Raw genomic sequence first — 21929 nt, forward strand, 5'->3', positions numbered from 1 at the left:
TTCCCTGCTCACTCTCCCTCTCTCTTTAAAATAAATAAATCTTTTTAAAAATCGGTAATGTACAAAGTGAAGCCATGATGAGAAACCACTACGTATTTCTTAGAATGGCTAAAATTAAAAAGACTGATAAAGCCAAAGGTCTGTGAGGAAGTAAAACTAAAAATCTCATACACTGCTGGTAGAACTGTAAAAATAAGACAACCACTTTGAAAAACATACTCCTAACATGTGATTCAGCCACTCTACTCACAGGTATTGGTCCAAAAGAAAAGAAAGCATATGTTTATACAAATACTTGAAAATTATGTTCATAGAAGCACTATTTATAAAGGCCAAAGCCTACAAAACAAATGAAACATCCATCAACAGGTGAATGGATAATCAATATTCATGATACTCTAGTCAGCAATAAAAATGAATGAACTGTTGATAAATGCAACATGGATGAATCTCAGAATAAATATGCTACATAACAGAAGCCTGACCAAAGATGCTGTATGATTCCATTTACACGAACATTCCAGAAAATGCAAACTAAGCTATTGTGATAGGAAGTACATCAGTAGTCATCTGAGGAAAAGGAGCTGAGAGGGAAGAGTTGTAAACGGATGCAAGGAATATTTGGGGAGTGATAAATATGTTACCTTGTTTGTGGTGATGGTTTCATAGGTGTACACATACGTCAAACATAAAATTGCACGCTTTGTATATAGCTTATTTTATGTCAATTATACTTAAATAAAGCCGTAGAAGTGTGTACACACAGGTTTTTTGGTACAATTTATGATTCTAAACGGGGAGTAATGTCAGTATATCAAGGAAGCTGTGTTAATAAATAAAATTGACAGCATTTTAATTTTTTGTGCTACAACATTACAGCAATTGAATACAAAGTACACAAGGCTCAATTGAACGCAGAAAACCAGGAGGAACCAGGTTCTCTATGGCTCAGTACGACCATGCGCTCAGGCTACGATGGACTTAGAACTTATTTCTATATGGTCTTTGTCCATTTTGCTCTTTTCTCCCTAACTGAACTGTCTCCACTCCTCCTTATAGCCCCGTTTCAACAAAGTATCTTCATCTTCCTTTTTCGGTAAAATTCTTTACTTACTAGTGATTTTTTTATTAGTATTAACATTTCTCTTTAAAGGTCCCAACTTTTAATCAGGATTATTGCTCTGATTACAACACGGCATCAATTTCCTCCACACTTGTTTTCCCCATAAAGTCTGTTTTAGTGTGAAATTTTACTGAATATAAGGGTGCTGCTCCAAATACACTCTGCACTGTCTGCACCCCGCTCCCTGCCTCGGGAAACTGACCCATACCAAATGGATTGCTTCAATGGGCTCTCTGAACTTTCCGAACTCAGCCTCTGGCTTCTGGTTGGGTTCAGCCTGAGGGAGACATCTAGAGAAATGAAAGTACGGTTGGAATACCCCGAAAGCTCCACTGTCAGGTTATTATAGTTAACCAAATCCTTCCACCAGAGTTTCTGTATGTGACCCTTTTGATAGGGCTCCCTTTGCAGGTTCTGCTAATGGCTCTCTCCCCTTGCCTGGAAATGGCAAAAGGTCTCAGCTCCCACATGTTTCACTTTAACTTTCCTCAAATTACTCCATTTGAGTATTCATCTGTTTCCAGGCAGGACCCTAACAAAACAGGTTTTCAGGGATCCATATAGCATATAATAGCAAGTAAGGAAGTTCTTTAAAAAATGAAGCCAACATTCCTTTGGTTTGGTCATATGTTTACATGCAACCATTTTGGTGGGCTGTTTGAGATTTGTACCAATTTCAGGATCACAAGGAAATATATAGCAATGTCTGTAAATATGACCTTTCAACACACCACTTAGGAGTGTCCACAGTTCAGATACAATTTTTTAAATAAACACATTTTTAAAACTTTCTGTGGTTGAAATATTACATAATAATACGTGTCTCAGTTTACAGATTTGTCCAGCATGCTTCTTAAAACTTTGTTAAGTGTGAGTCAAGTGTGTAATATTCTGGCTCTCTGCCTTCCCTCTATAGGAAAATTAAAAATTTGCTTTCAGCGAGTAAGTGAATATGGTAAATGTTGTATAATTAACATTCATGCTAGTGACTTTTGTTTACTAAAGGCAGTGCAACATTTCAAGATATATAAAGTATATCTCTAAGCCACATGAGAGAAAGTACTTAAGTAGTAATAGTTATGTCGTCTTATTTCCTTAAGATTTCATTACATCCACAATCAGATGAACAGGGCATACTCTATATAATACTAAAGTCCAGAGCCCCATGAGCAATCCATGATATCGGATACCCTACTGTGCAGATCCACTGCATTAAAAACCTCTATGCCAATGTGGCAGCTCTGATAAATGGTATGCCAAAGATGTAAAAGCCCATTCCTTAAAAGCAATAAAGAGAGCCACAGAGCCATGCAGAGAGCCAGAAAAAAATGCAGAACACCCACAGGAGTGAAAAATTCCAGAGACGGGCAAGTGGAAGACTTGGTCCTTGAAAGAAAGCCAAGGAACTATTAGGAAATCCCATGTATTAAAGCACCAAAAACTGGAAGAACGGCATAAATCTCCTGTTTGTGTCAGCCCAAAACGTGATTTCATCAGACTTTATGAACAGAACAGGGAGAAAATCAGTCAAAATTCAAAATACGTGCTATCATATGTAACATCATCTGTGACATTTCATGACAAAAAGAAACAGGTACTGCATACCTATTATCCCAAGCAATCGACTTTCTAGTTTTAATTAACAAAACTTTTATTTGCTTTATACACAATTTGAAATGAAGTCTCTTCAGTAACACTTCGGGACCCTGAAACAGTGCTTAATCTCTACCTAAATGACTACTGCTTTCAGGCAGTGGCTACCAAATACCAGCCCCATGGAATGCTGCCAACCCAAAATGACTCTTTAGCAGTCTGCAACAAAACTGCAAAAAAATTAATACTGAGAACTAACTGTATTGTATTAAATGAATATGCAATAATGTAGTACATAATAAAAACAAAAACCATTTGTGAAGTGTTTCTTAAATTAGCTAGCTCTATTTTCCAATGCCCACGTCCTTTCTATACTACTGCTATCACGCAAGGGAGATCCAATTTGCGTTTACTAAACAATGTATTAAAATGAAGAAAAAACAAATCAGGGAGGTCCCTTTACACTCTGAAAAATTCCAACTAAGTAGCTGCGTAACAGTATGCATCACACTGTTTAAAACAATAAAAATAAAATCAACAACAAAAGTATATTCCACTTCTACAGAAACACTGAGACAAAATACGTACATAACAAAAAGTCTCCTCAGAAGCCGCTGTCTAAGTCTGTGAGTACAACATATTTGCTACATTTTAAAATAATGCTTTATCGACTCTAAAAAGTAACTGGCCAGAAAACAGAAAAGTAAGTTTAATACGTGAACAGGACGTTAGAGCATCCTAAATGCAAAGGTGTGTTCTATCCACACACCTGGCAAACGGGCAAAGGCCTGGGTCCACAGCTAACTGATTGAGCCTCACTTAATTTCAGTTTCCTCATGTATAAAATGAGGATAATACAATCTCCTTCACAGGCTTCTTTTAAGATTAAATGATGTTACACAATGGAAAATATTTAAAAGACCTGATACACAGTAGGCATTCAACATCTGCTTTCCATTCCCCACCGTTATATTAGCACCATCGACAAGCATATGCCTTATAAAACTTTTGGGTTAGAACTTTTCTTTAAATCCCAGAATCTGGGAAACAGATTCTAAAAGAATTGACCTATAACTAGATTTCTCTGTTATTATATTCAACTTTAGAGTTATTAAAAAGTGTCTAGTCTATTCAACATCACCATCTGCTAACGTACTGCCCACTTAGAATAACTTTTAAAATATATACATACTCACAAAGCACTAGCTCATATTAGAGAAAATTCTATCCACCAACAATTGTAACACTTGCAAGAAATGCAACACAATCCTACATGAAAATATCCTGGAGACTATAAACTTCTGACAAAGATGCTACACACAAGAGTTGTTGTAATCAGATCCGCAAATAAGTGAAAACAAAATGAGTATTTCCTGCCATCGTCTTCCGTTAGAAAGAAAGGTATAAAAAAAGAGAGAAAAAAAGACAGCATGCAGGCAAGAGAGAGCTTATATCCAATAACAGGATACATCATGCTAGAAGTTACAGTCCATGAAATGACTTATGAACTTAATTCAAAAGTATCTTTGCATTTATTCATCAATAATCACTCTTAAAGCAATCCAGCAAATGATACAAACATATAAAACTCTCTTACTAGAATGACTCCTCTACTATGAAATAATTTAAGGAGCAGAAATGAGAGGGGGGAAAATAAATATCCACAATTGACTTTTTTTAAATAGGCAAATGCTATTTTAATTAGGACTAAATTCACTGCCCCTGTGGTGATTAATTTTATATGTCAGTAAGGCTAGGCCACAATAACCAGATTTGGTCAAATATTATTCTAGATGTTTCCGAGAAGCTAGTTTTTACATAAGATTAATATTTAAATCAGTAAAGTTTGAGTTAAGCAGATTATGCTCCTTAATGTGAGTGTGTCTCATCCAATCAGTTGAAAGCCTTATAGGAAAAAAAAGCTGACCTCCTTGGAGGAAGAGAAAATTCCATCTTTGGACTGGAATTGCAACTCTACCCTCAGTGTCTAAATTTTGGACTTGCCAGTCTTCACAGTCATGTGAGCCAATTTCTTAAAATCTCAATCTCAACCTCTCTCTCTCTTATTCTCCCTCTCTCTCTCTCCATACAACTACACACATATATACCCCACATCATACTGGTTTTGTTTCTCTGGAGAACCCTAACTAATATGACCCCCATACCATTAAATTCATCCCTCAATAAATGATCTCCTCACCAAATCACCTTACCCTTCCTTTTTGCCTTATTTTTTTAATACAGTGATACCTCAATAAGTGAATCTTGTAAAAACAAAAACACTGTCCTTAATCATACTAACGTTAGCAGGGTTGATAGAGTAGAAATCCTTTCAAAAACTGCAAACCCAACTCAGCAGGTAGGTGAATGCCCTCCACGAACACATCTTTCCGTGGGGTTTCCACAGGTCTGCACGCACCTGAACTACAGAGGGCTAAACATGAGGAAAACTGAAGTCAACAGAGTTTCCCTTTACCATAGCAGTTTACCCTCTTTGTCGCTCCCACTCTGTCCACCACCTCTGTCAACACATCAGTTCCCAAATTCTCATGCTGGCTTGACTATGGTATTGAGTCCCTCTAGTGAGATTATCATTTCACTTTCTGCATCTTTTCAACTCCAGAATTTCCATTAGGTCTTCTAAAATTTCTAACTCCTTATTGAGGTGCTCTATTTGTTGAGTCATTGTTACCACACCCTCTTTAATTTTGGAAACACGAACTCATTTACTTCTTAGATCATATTTTAATCCTTATCTATAAAATTTAACATCCGGAGACTATCAGAACAGTTTCTACTGCCTCCTTTTTTTCTCAATGTGCCACACTTTCCTGTTTCTTGGAATGTGTCCTAACTTTATGTTGAAAACTCGACATTAAAATTATATAAATATAATATGGTATAATAACTCTGGAAATCTGTCTTCCTCTACAACGTGCAGTTACTAATGTCTCTGCTCAGTTTTACTTTTCTTTAATTCTTGTTATTTTGAAGCCTGGTTTCCTAGGGTTGCCCTATGTCTATGTAGTTCAGTGGTTAGTCAATGATTCAAAAAAGAATTTACTCAAATACTCAATAAAGGCTGTCATCCTTTCCAAAAGGATCTGTGTGTGGGCAGGGTAGCACATTCAACATTCAGAACAGTTTCAAGGCTCCCCAGATTTCAGTTTGGTCTCCACAGAAGTTAGTATGATAAAAAACACATACACTACAAAACATTTTTCTTAATGATGCTAATCTTTTATTTCAAGACTGAATTCTGATCTATTGCTTGTTTTTTTTTTGTTGTTTGTTTGTTTGTTTGTTTGTTTTTGTCTCCTGCTATCTCCCGACAGATGAGAAAACAGTAAACAGAGAAGTAACAAGGCTGGAGCCACAGGAAACCCTAAATATGTTTTTAATTCCTTTCTCTTCTCTCTTGTAGGAGCATTATCTTATGGTAACAAAGATTTTAAGATACCAAAATTCACCCTCTGAAATAACAATACAAAATTTTAATAGTGATTCAAAGAATTCTTTAATTTCCTTACCCAGAAGATCCAGCGCTCTTACAAACACCAAGGAGGGGCCTTTTTTCAGCAAAGTTGTCACACTTTTGAGTACCTGAGAAGGAACATAAAATAAAACGTAAAATAAGACTTTGAAAAGTATTCTTGTATATTTTCCATTATTTTCGTGCTCTCAAAATATTTGCAGCTGAAGAGATAGCAAAACATTCATTACAAATTGACATAATTAATATACTTGACTGAACAAAAATAGAACAGCTATAAATAAATCTATAACTATTTTTAAAATTGAACCAGCATTTAAAATTTCTTTTTTAAAAAACTGGCACCAACTTCAATCTTACACATTCTCCATGATATCAGAAACCACCCCCAATTCCACCAATTAATTACCTAAGACTAGTAGAATTTTCACATCAAAAGTAAATAAAAAGAGGTAAGGACAGAAAAATTATAGAATTATAGGCCATTATCAATATATATAAATGCAAAAGTCCTTTTAAAAATAGTGAACCAAATAGCAATATATTAGGAAAAAAAATAAAATCTCATAACAAAGTTGGATTTACCCAAGTAATAATTTCACATCACAAAACCTTTACTAATGCATTTCATTATATTAGCATTTCAGCAAATGCCAAAAAAGCATTTGATTCTATACCTAGTCATGGTAAGAACAAAAGAAAACAACAAAAATAAGTTTTCTTTTCCCAATGATTATTTACAAAATATTCTATAACAAAATTGTAGGTAATGCTTTAGAGCATTCCCATGAAAATCAGTAATAACACAAGGATACCCAATTAACTGTTCTTATTCAACCCTATACTGGAAGTCCTAGACAGGACAATGGCAATAAACGAACTCAACAATATTACTGGATATAAAACCAATGTAAAATAGCAGCAACAAGCAGAAGAATAAAGTCAGGAAATACAAAAAGGCTCAGAACCACATACAAAGATGCTCAACCTCACACATGAAAGAAATTCCACTTAAAACTAGAAATTCCACTTAAAACTATATTGAAAAACTGTATTGAAATTTGCTAATTTTTTAGAAGTGAAATGGTACTATGGTTATAATGTAAGATTCTTTATCTTCTGGAAATAAATAATAAAATATTAACCAATAGCCTGGTATGATATCGGGAGGGGATAGTTCATAATATTCTGGATGAAGGAGAATAGATGCTAAAAGATTAGCCATAAAACGATGGGTAATAAGTTCTTAGAGAGTGTTATATTATTTTTACTACTTCTGAATAAGTTAGGAATTTTCCATCAAGAAACTTTTAATTATATTGATATACACTGACCTTTACATAACACCATCTCAAAAAAAAATCCAAAAGTCCTGTAAAATTCCCTGGCCATATCAATCAAAATTCTAAGTGCAAATAGCCTTTAACAGAGAAATATCAGTGCTAAGATTTCACCCTGCACATATACTCAGCCATGAGGAAAATAACCTGAACACAAAATTATTCACTATAGCATTATCTGTAACAGGAGAAGACTAATAAGTTCTAAATACATAATGAAGTATTTCCCACAGCCATAAAAAATAAATGTATACTCTATGAAAATATGAAATGAAATCCAAAATATAAAATGGAAAAACATACATATACAAAAATAGAAAAATATAGAATACTGTCCCATCTTTTGTATAACGTGGGGAAAGACTTATTTGCATATATACACACCCACACACACTCTCTAAAGATACAAAAAAAATCCTAACTAATGGTCACCTATGGGAAGGAGAATGGAATAAGCAAAAGATAGGGAACAAAAATGGGAAAAAAAGTTTTCATTGTCAATATACTTTATACTTTTTAGTTTTCAAACCATATGAATATATTATTTACCCCTCAAATTTTGCTTTGTTTTCAAATAAGGAGACAAATGCCAGAAGAGACGAGTAAGTGGTTTCTTCTTCTGAGACAAGCTGGTAGACTGAAGACATTTTATCCCTTCTGAGAATTCCAGTTAAAGTACATTACATCAAGCAGAGTTAAAAACTATACAATAGGCAGGAAGATATATCTGGATCTCTACAAATGAACATCTCCAGCGCTGAGTATTGAGGTGCAAAGCGGGGAGCCGTGAAACCGCGCACAGATATTGGAAGATAAACCGAAGGGGGAGGGAGCTGCCGCGTTCGGATGCCGGGAAGTGGTAGCCACCTGCACGGGGGAGCGGGCGGACTCGCGGACCGGCACCCGCAAGAGAGCAGACTGAGACTGTGAGCTGGGAACGCACGCCACCAGACTGAAACGGAGCTCCAGTGCGCTCACTGGAACCAGACTGAGACCCGGAGCTCCGGGTGCGCGGGGGCAGCTGGCAGCTGGCGGTATTAGAAACACAAAGGACAGAGATGCGCCGGCCCTGGAAGTAAGGGCTGGGACGCCAGGTGTGGGGCACACATCCCCGCTGCAGGGTTGAGCAGCACCAACAGAAACAGAGTTAAACTGGCCAGAACATCAGTGGAGAACGGTCCACGATCCCTCTGTTCTGAGACAGAGGCTGAGATTAGGCCACTGCTGCTCTGACTCTCAGAAGAGGCACAGCAAACCGCCAGGGAAAGCTGCCAGAGAACAAAAGCCTGGAAAGACCAGCTCACAGTGTGCCCATCCCCATCCTCCTCGCAGGGGACACAAAGACTCTACCCAAACAGGGTTGCCTGAGTATCGGCGCGGCAGGCCCCTCCCCAAGAAGGCAGGCTGAAAAATCAGGAAGCCCACATCCCTAAGGTCCCTATAAAACAAGGACGCACGGCCTGGGTCCCGGTCAATAATTTGGGCTCTGGACAACCCCGCAATCTTTCCTTATCAGAATGATGAGAAGGAGAAATCCCCACAGCAAAGAAAAGACAATGAGTCTGTGGCCTCTGCCACAGAACTAGGGATATGGATATAACCAAATTATCAGAAATGGAATTCAGAGTAACAATGTTCAAGATGAAGTGTAGACTTGAAAAAAGTATTAAAGATAATGTTAATGAGAATATAGAATCTCTAAGGGTGGAAATGAGAGCGAATCTGGCAGAAATTAAAAATTCTATGAGCCAAATGCAGTCAAAACTAGAGGCTCTGACGGCCAGGGTGAATGAGGCAGAGGAACGTATCAGCGAATTGGAGGATGGGTTAGTAGAAGAGAAAGCTAAAATACAAACTTGGCTCAAAAAAATCCAATCTCAAGCATGCAGGTTACGGGAGATTACTAACTCAATGAAACGTTCCAATGTCAGAATCATCAGCATCCCTGAGGGGGTGGAGAAAAAGAGAGGTCTAGAAGAGATATTTGAACAAATTGTAGCTGAAAACGTCCCTAATCTAGCAAGGGAAACAAACATTCGTGTCCAAGAGGCAGAGAGGACCCCTCCCAAGCTCAACCATGACAAACCTACGCCACATCACGTCATAGTGCATTACGCAAATATTAGATCCAAGGATACAGTAATTGAAAGCGGCCAGGGCAAAGAAATTTCTCACGTACCAAGGCAAAGGTATCAGAATTACATCAGACCTGTCTACACAGACCTGGAATGAGAGAAAGGGTTAGGGGGGGCATTTTTAAAGCTCTTTCAGAGAAAAATATGCAGCCAAGGATCCTTTATCCAGCAAGGCTGTCATTCAGAATGGATGGAGAAATAAAGACCTTCCAGAATCGCCAGTCATTGACCAATTTCATAACCACGAAACCAGCCCTACGGGAGATATTAAAGGGGGTTCTATAAAAGTAAAAAGGCCCCAAGAGTGATACAGAACAGAAAGTCACAATCTATAGAAACAAAGACTTTACAGGCAACATGGCATCATTAAAATCATATCTCTCAATAATCAGTCTCAATGTAAATGAGACAGGGTTGCAGATTGGATAAAGAGACATGACCCATCCATTTGCCGTCTACAAGAGACTCATTTTGACCTAAAGATACATTCAGACTGAAAGTAAAGGGATGGAATACCATCTTTCACGCCAATGGACCTCAAAAGAAAGCTGGGGTAGCAATTCTCATAGCAGACAGATGGATTTTACACTAAAGACTATAGTTAGAGACACAGAAGGGCACTATATTATTCTTAAAGGATGTATCCAACAAGTGGATATGACAATTATAAATATATATGCCCCCAACAGGGGAGCAGCAAGATATACAAGCCAACTCAACCACAATAAAGAGACATAGAGATAAAAATACAGTAATAGTAGGGGACCTCAACACTCCACTATCAGAAATAGACAGATCACCAAAGCAAGAAATCAGCAAAGAAACAAGAGCTCTGAATGCCATACTCGATGAGTTGGACCTCAGAGATATATATAGAACACTACACCCCAGAACCAAAGAATACTCATTCTATTCTAAAGTCCATGGAACATTCTCAAGAATAGACCATGTTCTGGGTCACAAAACAGGTCTCAACTGACACCAAAAGGCTGAAATTATTCCCTGCATATTCTCAGACCACAATGCTCTGAAACTGGAACTCAACCACAAGGAAAAATTTGGAAGAAACTCAAACACTTGGAGACTAAGAACCATCCTGCTAGGGAATGATTCGATAAACCAGGAAATCAAAAATCAATTTAAACAATTTATGGAGACCAACGAGCATGAAAACACAACGGTCCAAAACCTGTGGGATACTGCAAAGGCAGTCCTAAGGGGGAAATACATAGCTATCCAAGCCTCACTCAAAAGAATAGAAAAATCTAAAATGCAGTTTTTATATTCTCACCTCAAGAAGCTGAAACAGCCACAGAGGAAGAGGCCTAATCCACGCACGAGGTTAGCCAGGCATTAGAGCAGAAATCAATGAATTAGAAACCAGGAGTACAGTAGAGCAGATCAGCAGAACTAGAAGCTGGTTCTTTGAGAGAATCAATAAAATAGACAGACCACTGGCAAGACTTATCCAAAAGAATAGAGAAAGGACCCAAATTAATAAAATTATGAATGAAAAAGGAGAGGTCACAACCAACACCAATGAAATAGGAAGGATTATTAGAAACTTTTATCAACAGCTTTATGCCAATAAATTAAGCAATCTGGAAGAGATGGAGGCCTTCACGCAACCTATAAACTACCAAGACTGAAACAGGAAGAAATTGATTTTTTAAACAGGCCAATTTAATAGTACTTGAAGAGATTGAGTCAGTGATAAACAACCTTCCGAAGCAACACTCCAGGCCCGGACGGCTTTTCCTGGGGAATTCTACCAAACATCTCAAAGAAGAAATAAGACCTATTCTCCTAAAGCTATTTCAAAATAGAAACAGAAGGAAAGCTACCAAACTGCTACTATAGAGGCCAATATTACCTTGATCCCAAACCAGGCAAAGACCCCATCAAAAGGAGAATTACAGACCAATTTCCTAATGAAGATGGACGCAAATTCTCAAAGCAAGATCCGGCTAATAGAATCCACACTACATTAAAAGGATTATCCATCATGACCAAGTGGATTCATCCCTTTGGGATTGCAAGGTGATCACTCATAAATCTATCAGTGTCTTAGATTTTATCCAGAAAGAAAAATTCAAAAAATCATATGATTCTCTCAATAGAGGCAGAAAAGCATTTGACAAGAATACAGCATCCTTTCCTGATTATAAAGCCCTTCAGAGTGTAGGGATAGAGGTACATTCCTCAATCTCACTTAAAAACGATCTATGAAAAGCCTACAGCAAAGTATCTCATTCTCAATGGGAAAAGCTCAAGCCTTTTATTAAGATCAGGAACACGACAAGGATGCCTTCCACTCTCGCCACACTATTATTCAACATAGTATAGAAGTCCTTGCAACAGCAATCAGACAACAAAAAGGGATCAAAGGTATCCAAATCGCAAAGAAGAAGTCAAATGTCTTCTTAAGATGACATGATACTCTATATGGAAAACCCCAGAAAGAATCCTCTCCCAAACTACAGAAGTATGAGCAATTCAGTGTGTGGCAGGATACCAAAATCCCAATGCTCAGAAATCAGTTTGCATTTCTATACACGAATAATTAGACTGAAGAAAGAGAAATCAGAGAATCCATCACATTTACAATAGCACCAAAACCATACATTACCTTAGAAAATTAACTTCAACCAGAGATTAAAGGATCTATATTTCTAGAAACTATAAATCACTCTTTAGAAAAGACATTAGGAAGACATACAAAAGATGAAAAAAATATTCCATGCTCTCATGGATTGGAAGATAACATAGTTAAAATGTCACATGCTACCCAGAGCAAGCTACACTTTCAATACTATCCCGATCAAAAATACCACATGACTTTTCAAGAACTGGAACAAACAGCTCCTTAAATTTGTGGAGAGACAGAAAAGGCTACCGGATCCACCAAGGTTGTGACGAAAGGGAAAAGAAACAAAGCTGGGGCATCACAATGCCGGATTTCGAGACTGTACTACAAGCTGTGATCACAAAGACAAGTCATGGTACTGGCACAAAACAGACACATGGGCCAATGGAACCGAATAGAGAACCCAGAAATGGATCATGCTCTTTGGTCAAGAACTGATCTTTGATAAAGAAGCTGGAAAAAAACATCCAGTGGAAAAAGACAGTCTCTTCAATAAATGGTGCTGGGAAAATTGGACACGCTACATGCAAAAGAATGAAACTTGACCACTCTCTCACATACGTACACAAAGATAAACTCCAAATGGATGAAAGGCACCTTGGACGAGGAATCCATCAAAATCTGAGAGAGCATAGGCGGCAACCTCTACGACGGCCACACAGCAACCCACTATTTCATCCCATCTCAAAGGCAAGAGAAACAAAGATAAAATGAACTTGTGGGACTTCATCAAGATAAAAGCTTCTGCACAGCCAAAGGAAACAGATCAAAAACTAAGAGGTAGCCACAGAATGGAGGAATATATTTGCAAATGATGCTACAGATAAAAGACTGAGTATCAAGATCTACAAAAGAATCTCAAACCCTCAATACGAAACAGATAAACAAATCATAAATGGGCAGAAGATATAGAACAACACTTTTCCAATGAATGACATACAAATGGCTAACAGACACATGCAAAAATGTTCAAAATCATTAGCCATCAGGGAAATTCAAATCAACCACACTGAGATACCACCTTACGCCAGTTAGAATGGCAAAAATTGACAAGGCAAGAAAACAATTGCTGAGAGGATTTGGAGAAAGGGATCCTCTCACATTGTTGGTGGGAATGCAAGCATGGTACAGCCACTCTGGAAAACAGTGTGGAGGTCCCTTAAAAGTTAAAAATTGAGCTACCCTATGATCCAGCCATTGCACTACGGTATCCCAAAGATACAGGAGAGTGAAGAAAAGGGCCAATGGCACCCAATGTTCATAGCAGCGTTGTCCACAATAGCTAAATCGCGGGCAGGTTCAGATGCCCTTCAACAGATGACTGATTACAGTTGTGGTCCATATATACAATGGAATATTACTCAGCTATCGGAAAGAACGAGTTCTCAACATTTGCTGCAACATGGACGGCACTGGAGGAGATAATGCTAAGTGAAATAAGTCAAGCAGAGAAAGACAAGTATCATATGGTTTCTCTCAACTATGGAACATAAGAACTAGGAAGATCAGTAGGAGAAGAAAGGGATAAAGAAAGGGGGGTAATCAGAAGGGGGAATGAAGCATGAGAGACTATGGACTCTGAGAAACAAACTGAGGGCTTCAGAGGGGAGGGGGGTGGGGGAATGGGATAGACTGGTGATAGGTAGTAAGAAGGGCACGTATTGCATGGTGCACTGGGTGTTATACGCAACTAATGAATCATCAAACTTTACATCAGAAACCTGGGATGTACAGTATGGTGACTAACATAATAAAAAAACATTAAAATAAAAAAATAAAATAAAATAAAACAAAAACTATACAATAGGGGCGCCTGGGTGGCTTAGTCATTAAGTGTCTGCCTTCAGCCCAGGGTGTGATCCCAGAGTCCTGGGATCGAGCCCCGCATCAGGCTCCCTGCTCCCTGAGAGCCTGCTTCTTCCTCTCCCACTCCCCCTGCTTGTATTCCCTCTCTCGCTGGCTGTCTCTCTCTCTCTGTCAAATAAATAAATAAAATCTTTAAAAAAAAAAATCACAAAAATCTACAGCTAACATCACATAGACTGAATGCTTTCCCCCTGAGGTCAGGAACAAGGCAAAAATATCCACTCTCACCACTGATATTTAGCATACTGCTGGACTAGAGTTCTAGCCAAGGCAATAAGACAAGAAAGAAAGGAAAGAGGTATACAGATAAGAAAAGAAGAATAAAATCCCTATGTGCTGACAATTTGACTGATATACAGAATCAACAACCACAAAAACAAAACAAAACAAACCCTAAAGTTAGTGAGTTAATTCAACAAGGTCACAGGAGACAAGATCAATATACAAAAATCAACTGTTTCTTTTTTTTTTTTTTTTTAGATTTTATTTATTTATTTATTTGAGAGAGAGAGCACAAGCAGGGGGTGGGGAGAGGCAGAGGGAGAGGGAGAAGCAAACTCCCACTGAGCAGGGAGCCCAACGTGGGGCTCAATTCCAGGACCCTGAGATCATGACCAGAGCCGAAGGTAGATGCTTAATCAACTGAGCCACCAGGCACCCCAAAAATCAAATGTATTTCTAACTACCAACGAATGTATGAAAAATGAGATTAAAGGTACAATAACAATCTGTATACCTAAAATTAATATTACACTGTTATTACACTAACTGGAATTTAAATTTAAAAAAATTTTTAAAGTAAAATAACATTTATAACTGCTCAAAAGGAAATTAAATAAATAAATCTAACAAAACATGTGTAGGACTTCCATACTGAAAACTACAAAATGCTGATAAATGAAAGACAATCCAAATAAATGGAGATATATAATTGATATGATACACAGATTAAGGAAACAGAAGAATACCCACAAACAGACCCACACAAATATGGCCAACTAATTTTTACAAAGGTGTAACAGCAATTAAATGTAGGAAGAACAGTCTTTTCAACATGCAGTCCTGGAACAACCGGACATCCATAAGAGAAAGATAAAACTGGACCTAAATCCTACACCTTATCCAAAATTAACTCAAAATAGATCATAGATTTCTATGTAAAACTATGTAACTTTTAGAAGAAAACCTGTAGGACTTAGGGTTTGGTTGAAGAGGTCTCAGACACACACAACATCAAAAGTATGATGCATAGGGCACCCCCACCAAAAAAAATCAATAAACTGGATTTAATTAAAATTTTTAAAAACAAGCAAAAAATTAATAATAAAATAAAAAACAAGCTACACATTGGGAAAAAAATAAAAACCGATGTCTGACAAAAAACTCACACCATCAAAATATAAACTCAAACTCAACACTGAAAAAACATACAATCCAATTAGAAACTGGGCAAAAGACATAAAGAGGTATTACACTGAAAAGAAGATACAGATGGCAAATAAGACAGATTAAAAGATTGTCAACATTACCAGCCATCAAGAAAATGGAAATTAAGACCAAAATTAGATATAGTTACACATCGATTGGAATAACTAAAAGAGAAAATCATGATAATAACAAGTGTTGACAAAGATGCAAAGAAATTACAACCCCTCTAGAAAACTTTGATGTTTCTTTAAAAACAGCAACAGGGGTACCTGGGTGGCTCAGTTGGTTAAGCATCTGACTTTGACTCAATCATGATCCCAGGATCCTGGGATGGAGCCCTGCAGTGGGCTCCCTGCTCAGCAGGGAGTCGGCTTCTCCCTCTCCCCTTGCTTCTCCTCCCCACTCATTCTTTCTCTCCCTCACTCAAGTAAATAAATAATCTTAAAAAAAAAAAACCAGCAACAACAACTAAACATATACTTACCATACATCCCAGCAATCACAGTACTGGGCATTTATCCCAGAGAAGTAAAAACGTATACCCACACAAACCCGTATACAAATTTTTATAGTAGTTTTATTTGAAATAGCCAAAAAGGGAAATCATCCCAGATGTCATACAACAGATGAATATCTCTATACCATGCAATACTAATCAGTACAAAAATGGAACTGTTCATACACTGAACAATTTGGATATAACTCAAGAACATTGTGCTAAGTGAAAAAGCCAATCTCAAAACTTCACGTATTATGTAATTCCAGTTACGTAACAATCTTGAAATGACAAAATTATTATAGAGATGGAGAGCCGATTGATGGTTCTCAAAAGTTAGGGAGGGTAGAAGAAGACAGCATGAAAGAAATCATTGTTGTGACGGTCTAGATTTGAATCTTGCTTGTGGTGGTGGTGAAGGTGACCTACGCATGTGATAAAATGTCATGGAACTATGTGCACACATTCCACCAATGTCGATTTCTTGATTTATATATTATTCTATACTTACATATGAGGTAACCATCAGGAAAAACTAGGTAAAGCGTACACAGTACCCCCCTCTGGTATTTTTGTAACTTCCTGTAAATATGTAGTATTTCAGAAAACTCCTTGCTAGGATTGGTTTATAAATGTTTTTCTATAAATATTAAATAATTTGGGTTTTGCTCTTTAAAAAGGTACGTATGTCAAAAGAATGAGAACCAAGCCACAGTCTAGGAGAAGTATTTGCAAAAGACACATCTGACAAAGATATGTTATCTAAAACATACAAAGAACTCAGACTGAACAATAAGAAAGCGAAGAACCCGAATTAAAAAATGGAAAAAAGATCTGAGCAGATACCTAACCAAAGATAATATACAGACGGCAAACAGGCATATGAAAAGATGCTCCACATCATATGTCACCAGGGAAATTTAAGTTAAAACAACGAGATATCACTACACACCTATTAGAATGGTCAAGATAACATTGATAATAACAAATGTTGGTAATGATTTGAAGAACAGGAACTCTTACTCATTGCTAGTAGGAATGCAAAATGGTACAGCCACATTGGAAGACAGTTTGGCAGTTTCTTACAAAACTAAAGATACTCTTACCATGGAATCCAGCAATCACACTCCTTGGTATTTACCCAAAGGGGTTGAAAGCTTTTGTCCACACAAAAACTTGCACAAAGATGTTTATAGCAGCTTTGTTCTAGTTGCCAAAATTCGGAGGCAATTAGGATATCCTTCAGTAGATGAATGGATAAATAAACTGTGATATATCCAGATGATGGACTATTATTCAGGACTAAAATGAAATGAGCTATTAATCCATGAAAAAACATGGGGAAAACTTAAATGCGCCGCTCAGTGAAAGAAGTCAATCTGAAAAAGCTACCTATTGTGTGACCATCATATGACATTCTGGAAAAGCCAAAACTATGGAAACAATAAAAAGATAGTTGTTATCAGGGGTTTAGAGGAAGGAGAGATTAATTCATAGAGCACAAATGATGTTTAAGGCAGTGACACTATTCTGTATGATATTACAATGATGGGTATATAGCAGTACTCATTTATCAAAACCCATAGTATATACAACATCAATTGGGAATTGTAATGTAATCTACAGACTCTGGGTGGTAATGATGTATCAATTTAGGTGTCAACATGGAAGGATGTGGACAGTGGGAAAGATGGGATGTAGGCAGGGGGGTATACAGGAACCCTCTGTGCTTTCCATTCAATTTCGTTATACAACTAAAACTGCTCTTAAAATATTAATTTAAAAAAAGATGTACCAAGCTCTTAAATACTCATGTTCACTGCAGCATTATTCACAATAACCAAAAGGTGAAAGCAACCCAAAGTTCCATCAATGGATTGAATGAATAATGAAAATGTGCTATATACACACAATGGAATATTAGCCAGCTTTTAAAAAGAAGGAAATCCTGTTACATGCTACATATGGATAAATCTTGAGGACATTATGCTAAGTGAAATATGCCAGTCACAAAAAGACAACTCCATTACTTTACTTACACAAGGCATCTAAAGTAGTCAAGTCAAACTCAAAGAAACAGTCTAATGCAGTTACCAGAAGGTGGGGGTTAGGGGCAGAGGGAGAGATGGAGAGCCATTACACAATGGATACAGATTCAGTTTCACAAGTTGAAAAAGTTCTAGAGATCTGTGTACATACTTAACACTACTGAACTGTGATCTAAAGATGGTCAATTTCATGTGATTTTTCACCACAATTAAAAATTTTGAAAAAGGTAGAAATAAGTTGTGCATGTGTGTGGGTACACCAGAGCACGCATGCACGTGGATTCGTAGTTACATACATACGCACACAGATATTTAGTTACGTTACATACTATACTAACCACATAAACACCAATTTCGAAATAGGGATATACCTCTTAGGGGATTAGGATGAAGATAATATTTGGAAGAGGCAGACAGGGGACTTCGGCACTCTATTAACAATGTCTCATTTTTCATTGGGTGATAAAAAGCAGCTGTAATGTTAAGAATCCATGTTAACAGAATGTTCCAAAAATAATGGGAACTGACCCAGAGGAGACAGGTTAATGGTTACACATTTAGATTGTGACATGATGTACCTAATATGACACTTTTATATTGTTAATCATACAAAATAGGTTAAGACAAATGCTATCATCCCTTGACAGACTATATTAACATATGACTATGATAAAGATGAAAACTAAAAACAAGAGTAATGTTTATGAATAAAGTTCTCACTATTTAATTTTTTAGGAGCTTATAACAATCAATGTGTAAGTCTTTACAAATTATTAATTTACTAGAGATTTGTGCTATTACCCCTGCTCAACAAATAAATCAAATTTCACAATTAACAATACAACTTGAACGAAGCACAAGTTAACAATTAACTGGTCCAAAGTCCACAATGTTTATGTTCCAAATTAATTATAGCTAAACTTCATCTAGGCAAGCCCAATTCTTCACTCCTACATGTTTCACCTTCACCTTCAACAATAACCATTTTACTTCTGCTTCCTGGTGTCTAGAAGGTCTTTACAATTTGTACCTGTATTATACCTAAAAATTTGGTATTTTGATGAATGAAACATCACATCTTTAAAATGCAAATACTACTGGTGAGAATGGTTTGATTGTTTTGCGTTCTCAAACCTGAACAGAAGAACTCCCATCAGTTGCAGCTACCTAACGGGCTACACCAGTACTCCTGACTTTGCACTAGAAGGTCAACCATCTGACACTTACTGAAGACTTAGATTCTTCACGGATATTCAAAGAGAGCCAAGCAAAACTTTAAACACAAAATAAAACCTTAACTTGCAAACAGCATAACCTCCAACACAACAACTACCAAAACCAGGCAAGCAGAAAAGACCAGAGTCAACAATAAGCAAACAAATAATAACGGAACCTCCAAATTTACTGGAGGCATGCTCTTCAGCTAAAAAAAGAAAAAGAAAAGAAAAAGAAATTCTAATTTCAGAGTTGGAAAACTAGGTAACAAAACCTTAACTCTGCTTTAAATAATGTCATTGTGGATGGTTTGAATAAATACAATTTCTAAAGTGTTAGTATAAAAATTCTACAATCTCATGAACACTGTAGCTATTAACCTGATTTTTCATGCAGTATAAATAGGAGCATGTACTCTCCATGATGCCTAATGGAGTCATCACCCTCCCATAATGTAATCCTCCAAATTGTAGAGGATTAACTTTTTATATATAAAATTGTGTTTATTTGCATGTACAATAGAGAGAATGACGTTACACACACCTGTTCTACCGCATTTAACAGAATGTAGCATGATGATTGAAATGAAAAGCGGCTAGCCAAATCCATCAAATATAAAAACTATTGCAATCCTGTTGCAAAGTCCTTTTGTTAAACTCCTTTTATTCTAAATCCTTTTAATTCTGTCCTATAACACTAAAACATTTATAAAAAGCTTAAAATCCTAATAAATCGCACAATTAAAGTAATGAAAATGGGCTTGCCCACCAAGTCACAACTCCTCTTTCCCTCAACAAAATTCAAGACAGTTTGCTTCTCAGAAAATGTTAAATAATATCCCCACCATACATACCATTATAAACTCATTTGAACCAAAGAGTTTAAGCTCATAAATCAGCCTTAAAGATTTCAAGACATCAAACAGAAATCACTTCTGTGAGGATCCAAAAGCAGATCCAGAGGCAAATACAAATCCAACTGATAACGAAATATTCCAACTCTACTCTTTTGATATGGAGAAGGAGGTCTTAAATATATAGATTTTACACCAAAGTATGCTAATATTAATAAAATTTAACTGAGAAAGTATTTTGCAGAAAGATCCCACTGAACAATTCGTTTTATCCGTTAATTAAACCATTTACAAGCCTTCCACTCCATTTTTTATTTTGCTGAAAGAATTTTCTTTTAAAAAAGATTTAATTCAACCGGTTTGTCCCTGTCCAGTTTTCCTGATAAATTCTCTCAATGTGAGCTTCAAGTTGTAGTCACATCTTGCAAATCTAAATTTTAGCGAGAAAGTATGATCCCATTGTCACTTCTAGTCAAATTTTATTGTATGTAATTTTAGATTCTGTTGGTATCTTTTCCCACTAAAAAGTTCTATTTTCTTACAAAATTTTCTCCTTTATGGTACAAAATAATCCCCAATATAAACTGGGTAATCCTCATATTTATCTCTTACCTAACCAGAGAAAAATGCAAGAAATAATTTTAAGACAGATAACACAGAGATGAAATAGAAGAGGAGATGAGGAGGGAGACAGATACAGGAAACTGTATGGAGGTTGCAGGGCCATCAACCCAACCACAAGAAGGAGAAACAGGACAGAAATCGTATTGCCTTGGACCACCAAAGACATCTTTAACATTTGCCTCAAATATCTAAAATATGTGTGTACATGTTAGCCTCCACAGTTTCAAAAAGTTTAATATATTAAAGACACTTTTTCATTACTGCTAGCCTTATTACCTTCCCCCGTAAGTAATAATGTTCAATATGTGAAGTATCCCTTAACAATTAGTGGCATCAGATCATTTCACTTGATGATCTAGCCCTTGCGGCTCTTTCACAGGTTATATTCATCAGACTTTAATAAGCACAAAGTACAACCCATCCATTTGACAGCACAGTAAACTGATATTAAGAGAGGTTAGTTGAAAAGGAAAAACAAGGCTGGGGGCATCACAATGCCGGATTTCGAGCTGTACTACAAAGCTGTGATCACAAAGACAGCATGGTACTGGCACAAAAACAGACACATAGACCAATGGAACAGAATAGAGAACCCAGAAATGGACCCTCGGCTCTTTGGGCAACTAATATTTGATAAAGCAGGAAAAAACATCTGGTGGAAAAAAGACAGTCTCTTCAATAAATGGTGCTGGGAAAATTGGACAGCTACATGCAAAAGAATGAAACTTGACCACTCTCTCACACCATACACAAAAATAAACTCCAAATGGATGAAAGACCTCGATGTGAGACAGGAATCCATCAAAATTCTAGAGGAGAACATAGGCAGCAACCTCTACGACATCGGCCAAAGCAACCTTTTTCATGACACATCCCCAAAGGCAAGAGAAACAAAAGATAAAATGAATTTATGGGACTTCATCAAGATTAAAAGTTTCTGCACATCCAAGGAAACAGTCAGAAAAACTAAGAGGCAGCCCACGGAATGGGAGAATATATTTGCAAATGACACTACAGATAAAGGACTGGTATCCAAGATCTACAAAGAACTTCTCAAACTCAATACAC

At 36.9% G+C, this 21929-nt stretch overlaps 1 protein-coding gene across 7 annotated transcripts in view; it reads right to left on the reverse strand.

Annotated features, from left to right (window-relative positions):
* BCAS3 (BCAS3 microtubule associated cell migration factor) overlaps positions 1 to 21929 on the reverse strand; it is a 588999-nt gene that overhangs the window by 493855 nt on the left and 73215 nt on the right. For all 7 annotated transcript variants that reach the window (XM_040640930.1, XM_040640931.1, XM_040640928.1 and 4 more), the window contains one exon: positions 6247 to 6319. In XM_040640930.1, coding sequence (XP_040496864.1) covers positions 6247 to 6319 — 73 coding nt within the window. The remainder of the gene's footprint in view (positions 1 to 6246; positions 6320 to 21929) is intronic.

This window comes from Ursus maritimus, unplaced genomic scaffold (genome assembly GCF_017311325.1).
Source record: "Ursus maritimus isolate PB19 unplaced genomic scaffold, ASM1731132v1 scaffold_24, whole genome shotgun sequence".
In the NCBI taxonomy this organism is placed as follows: Eukaryota; Metazoa; Chordata; class Mammalia; order Carnivora; family Ursidae; genus Ursus; species Ursus maritimus.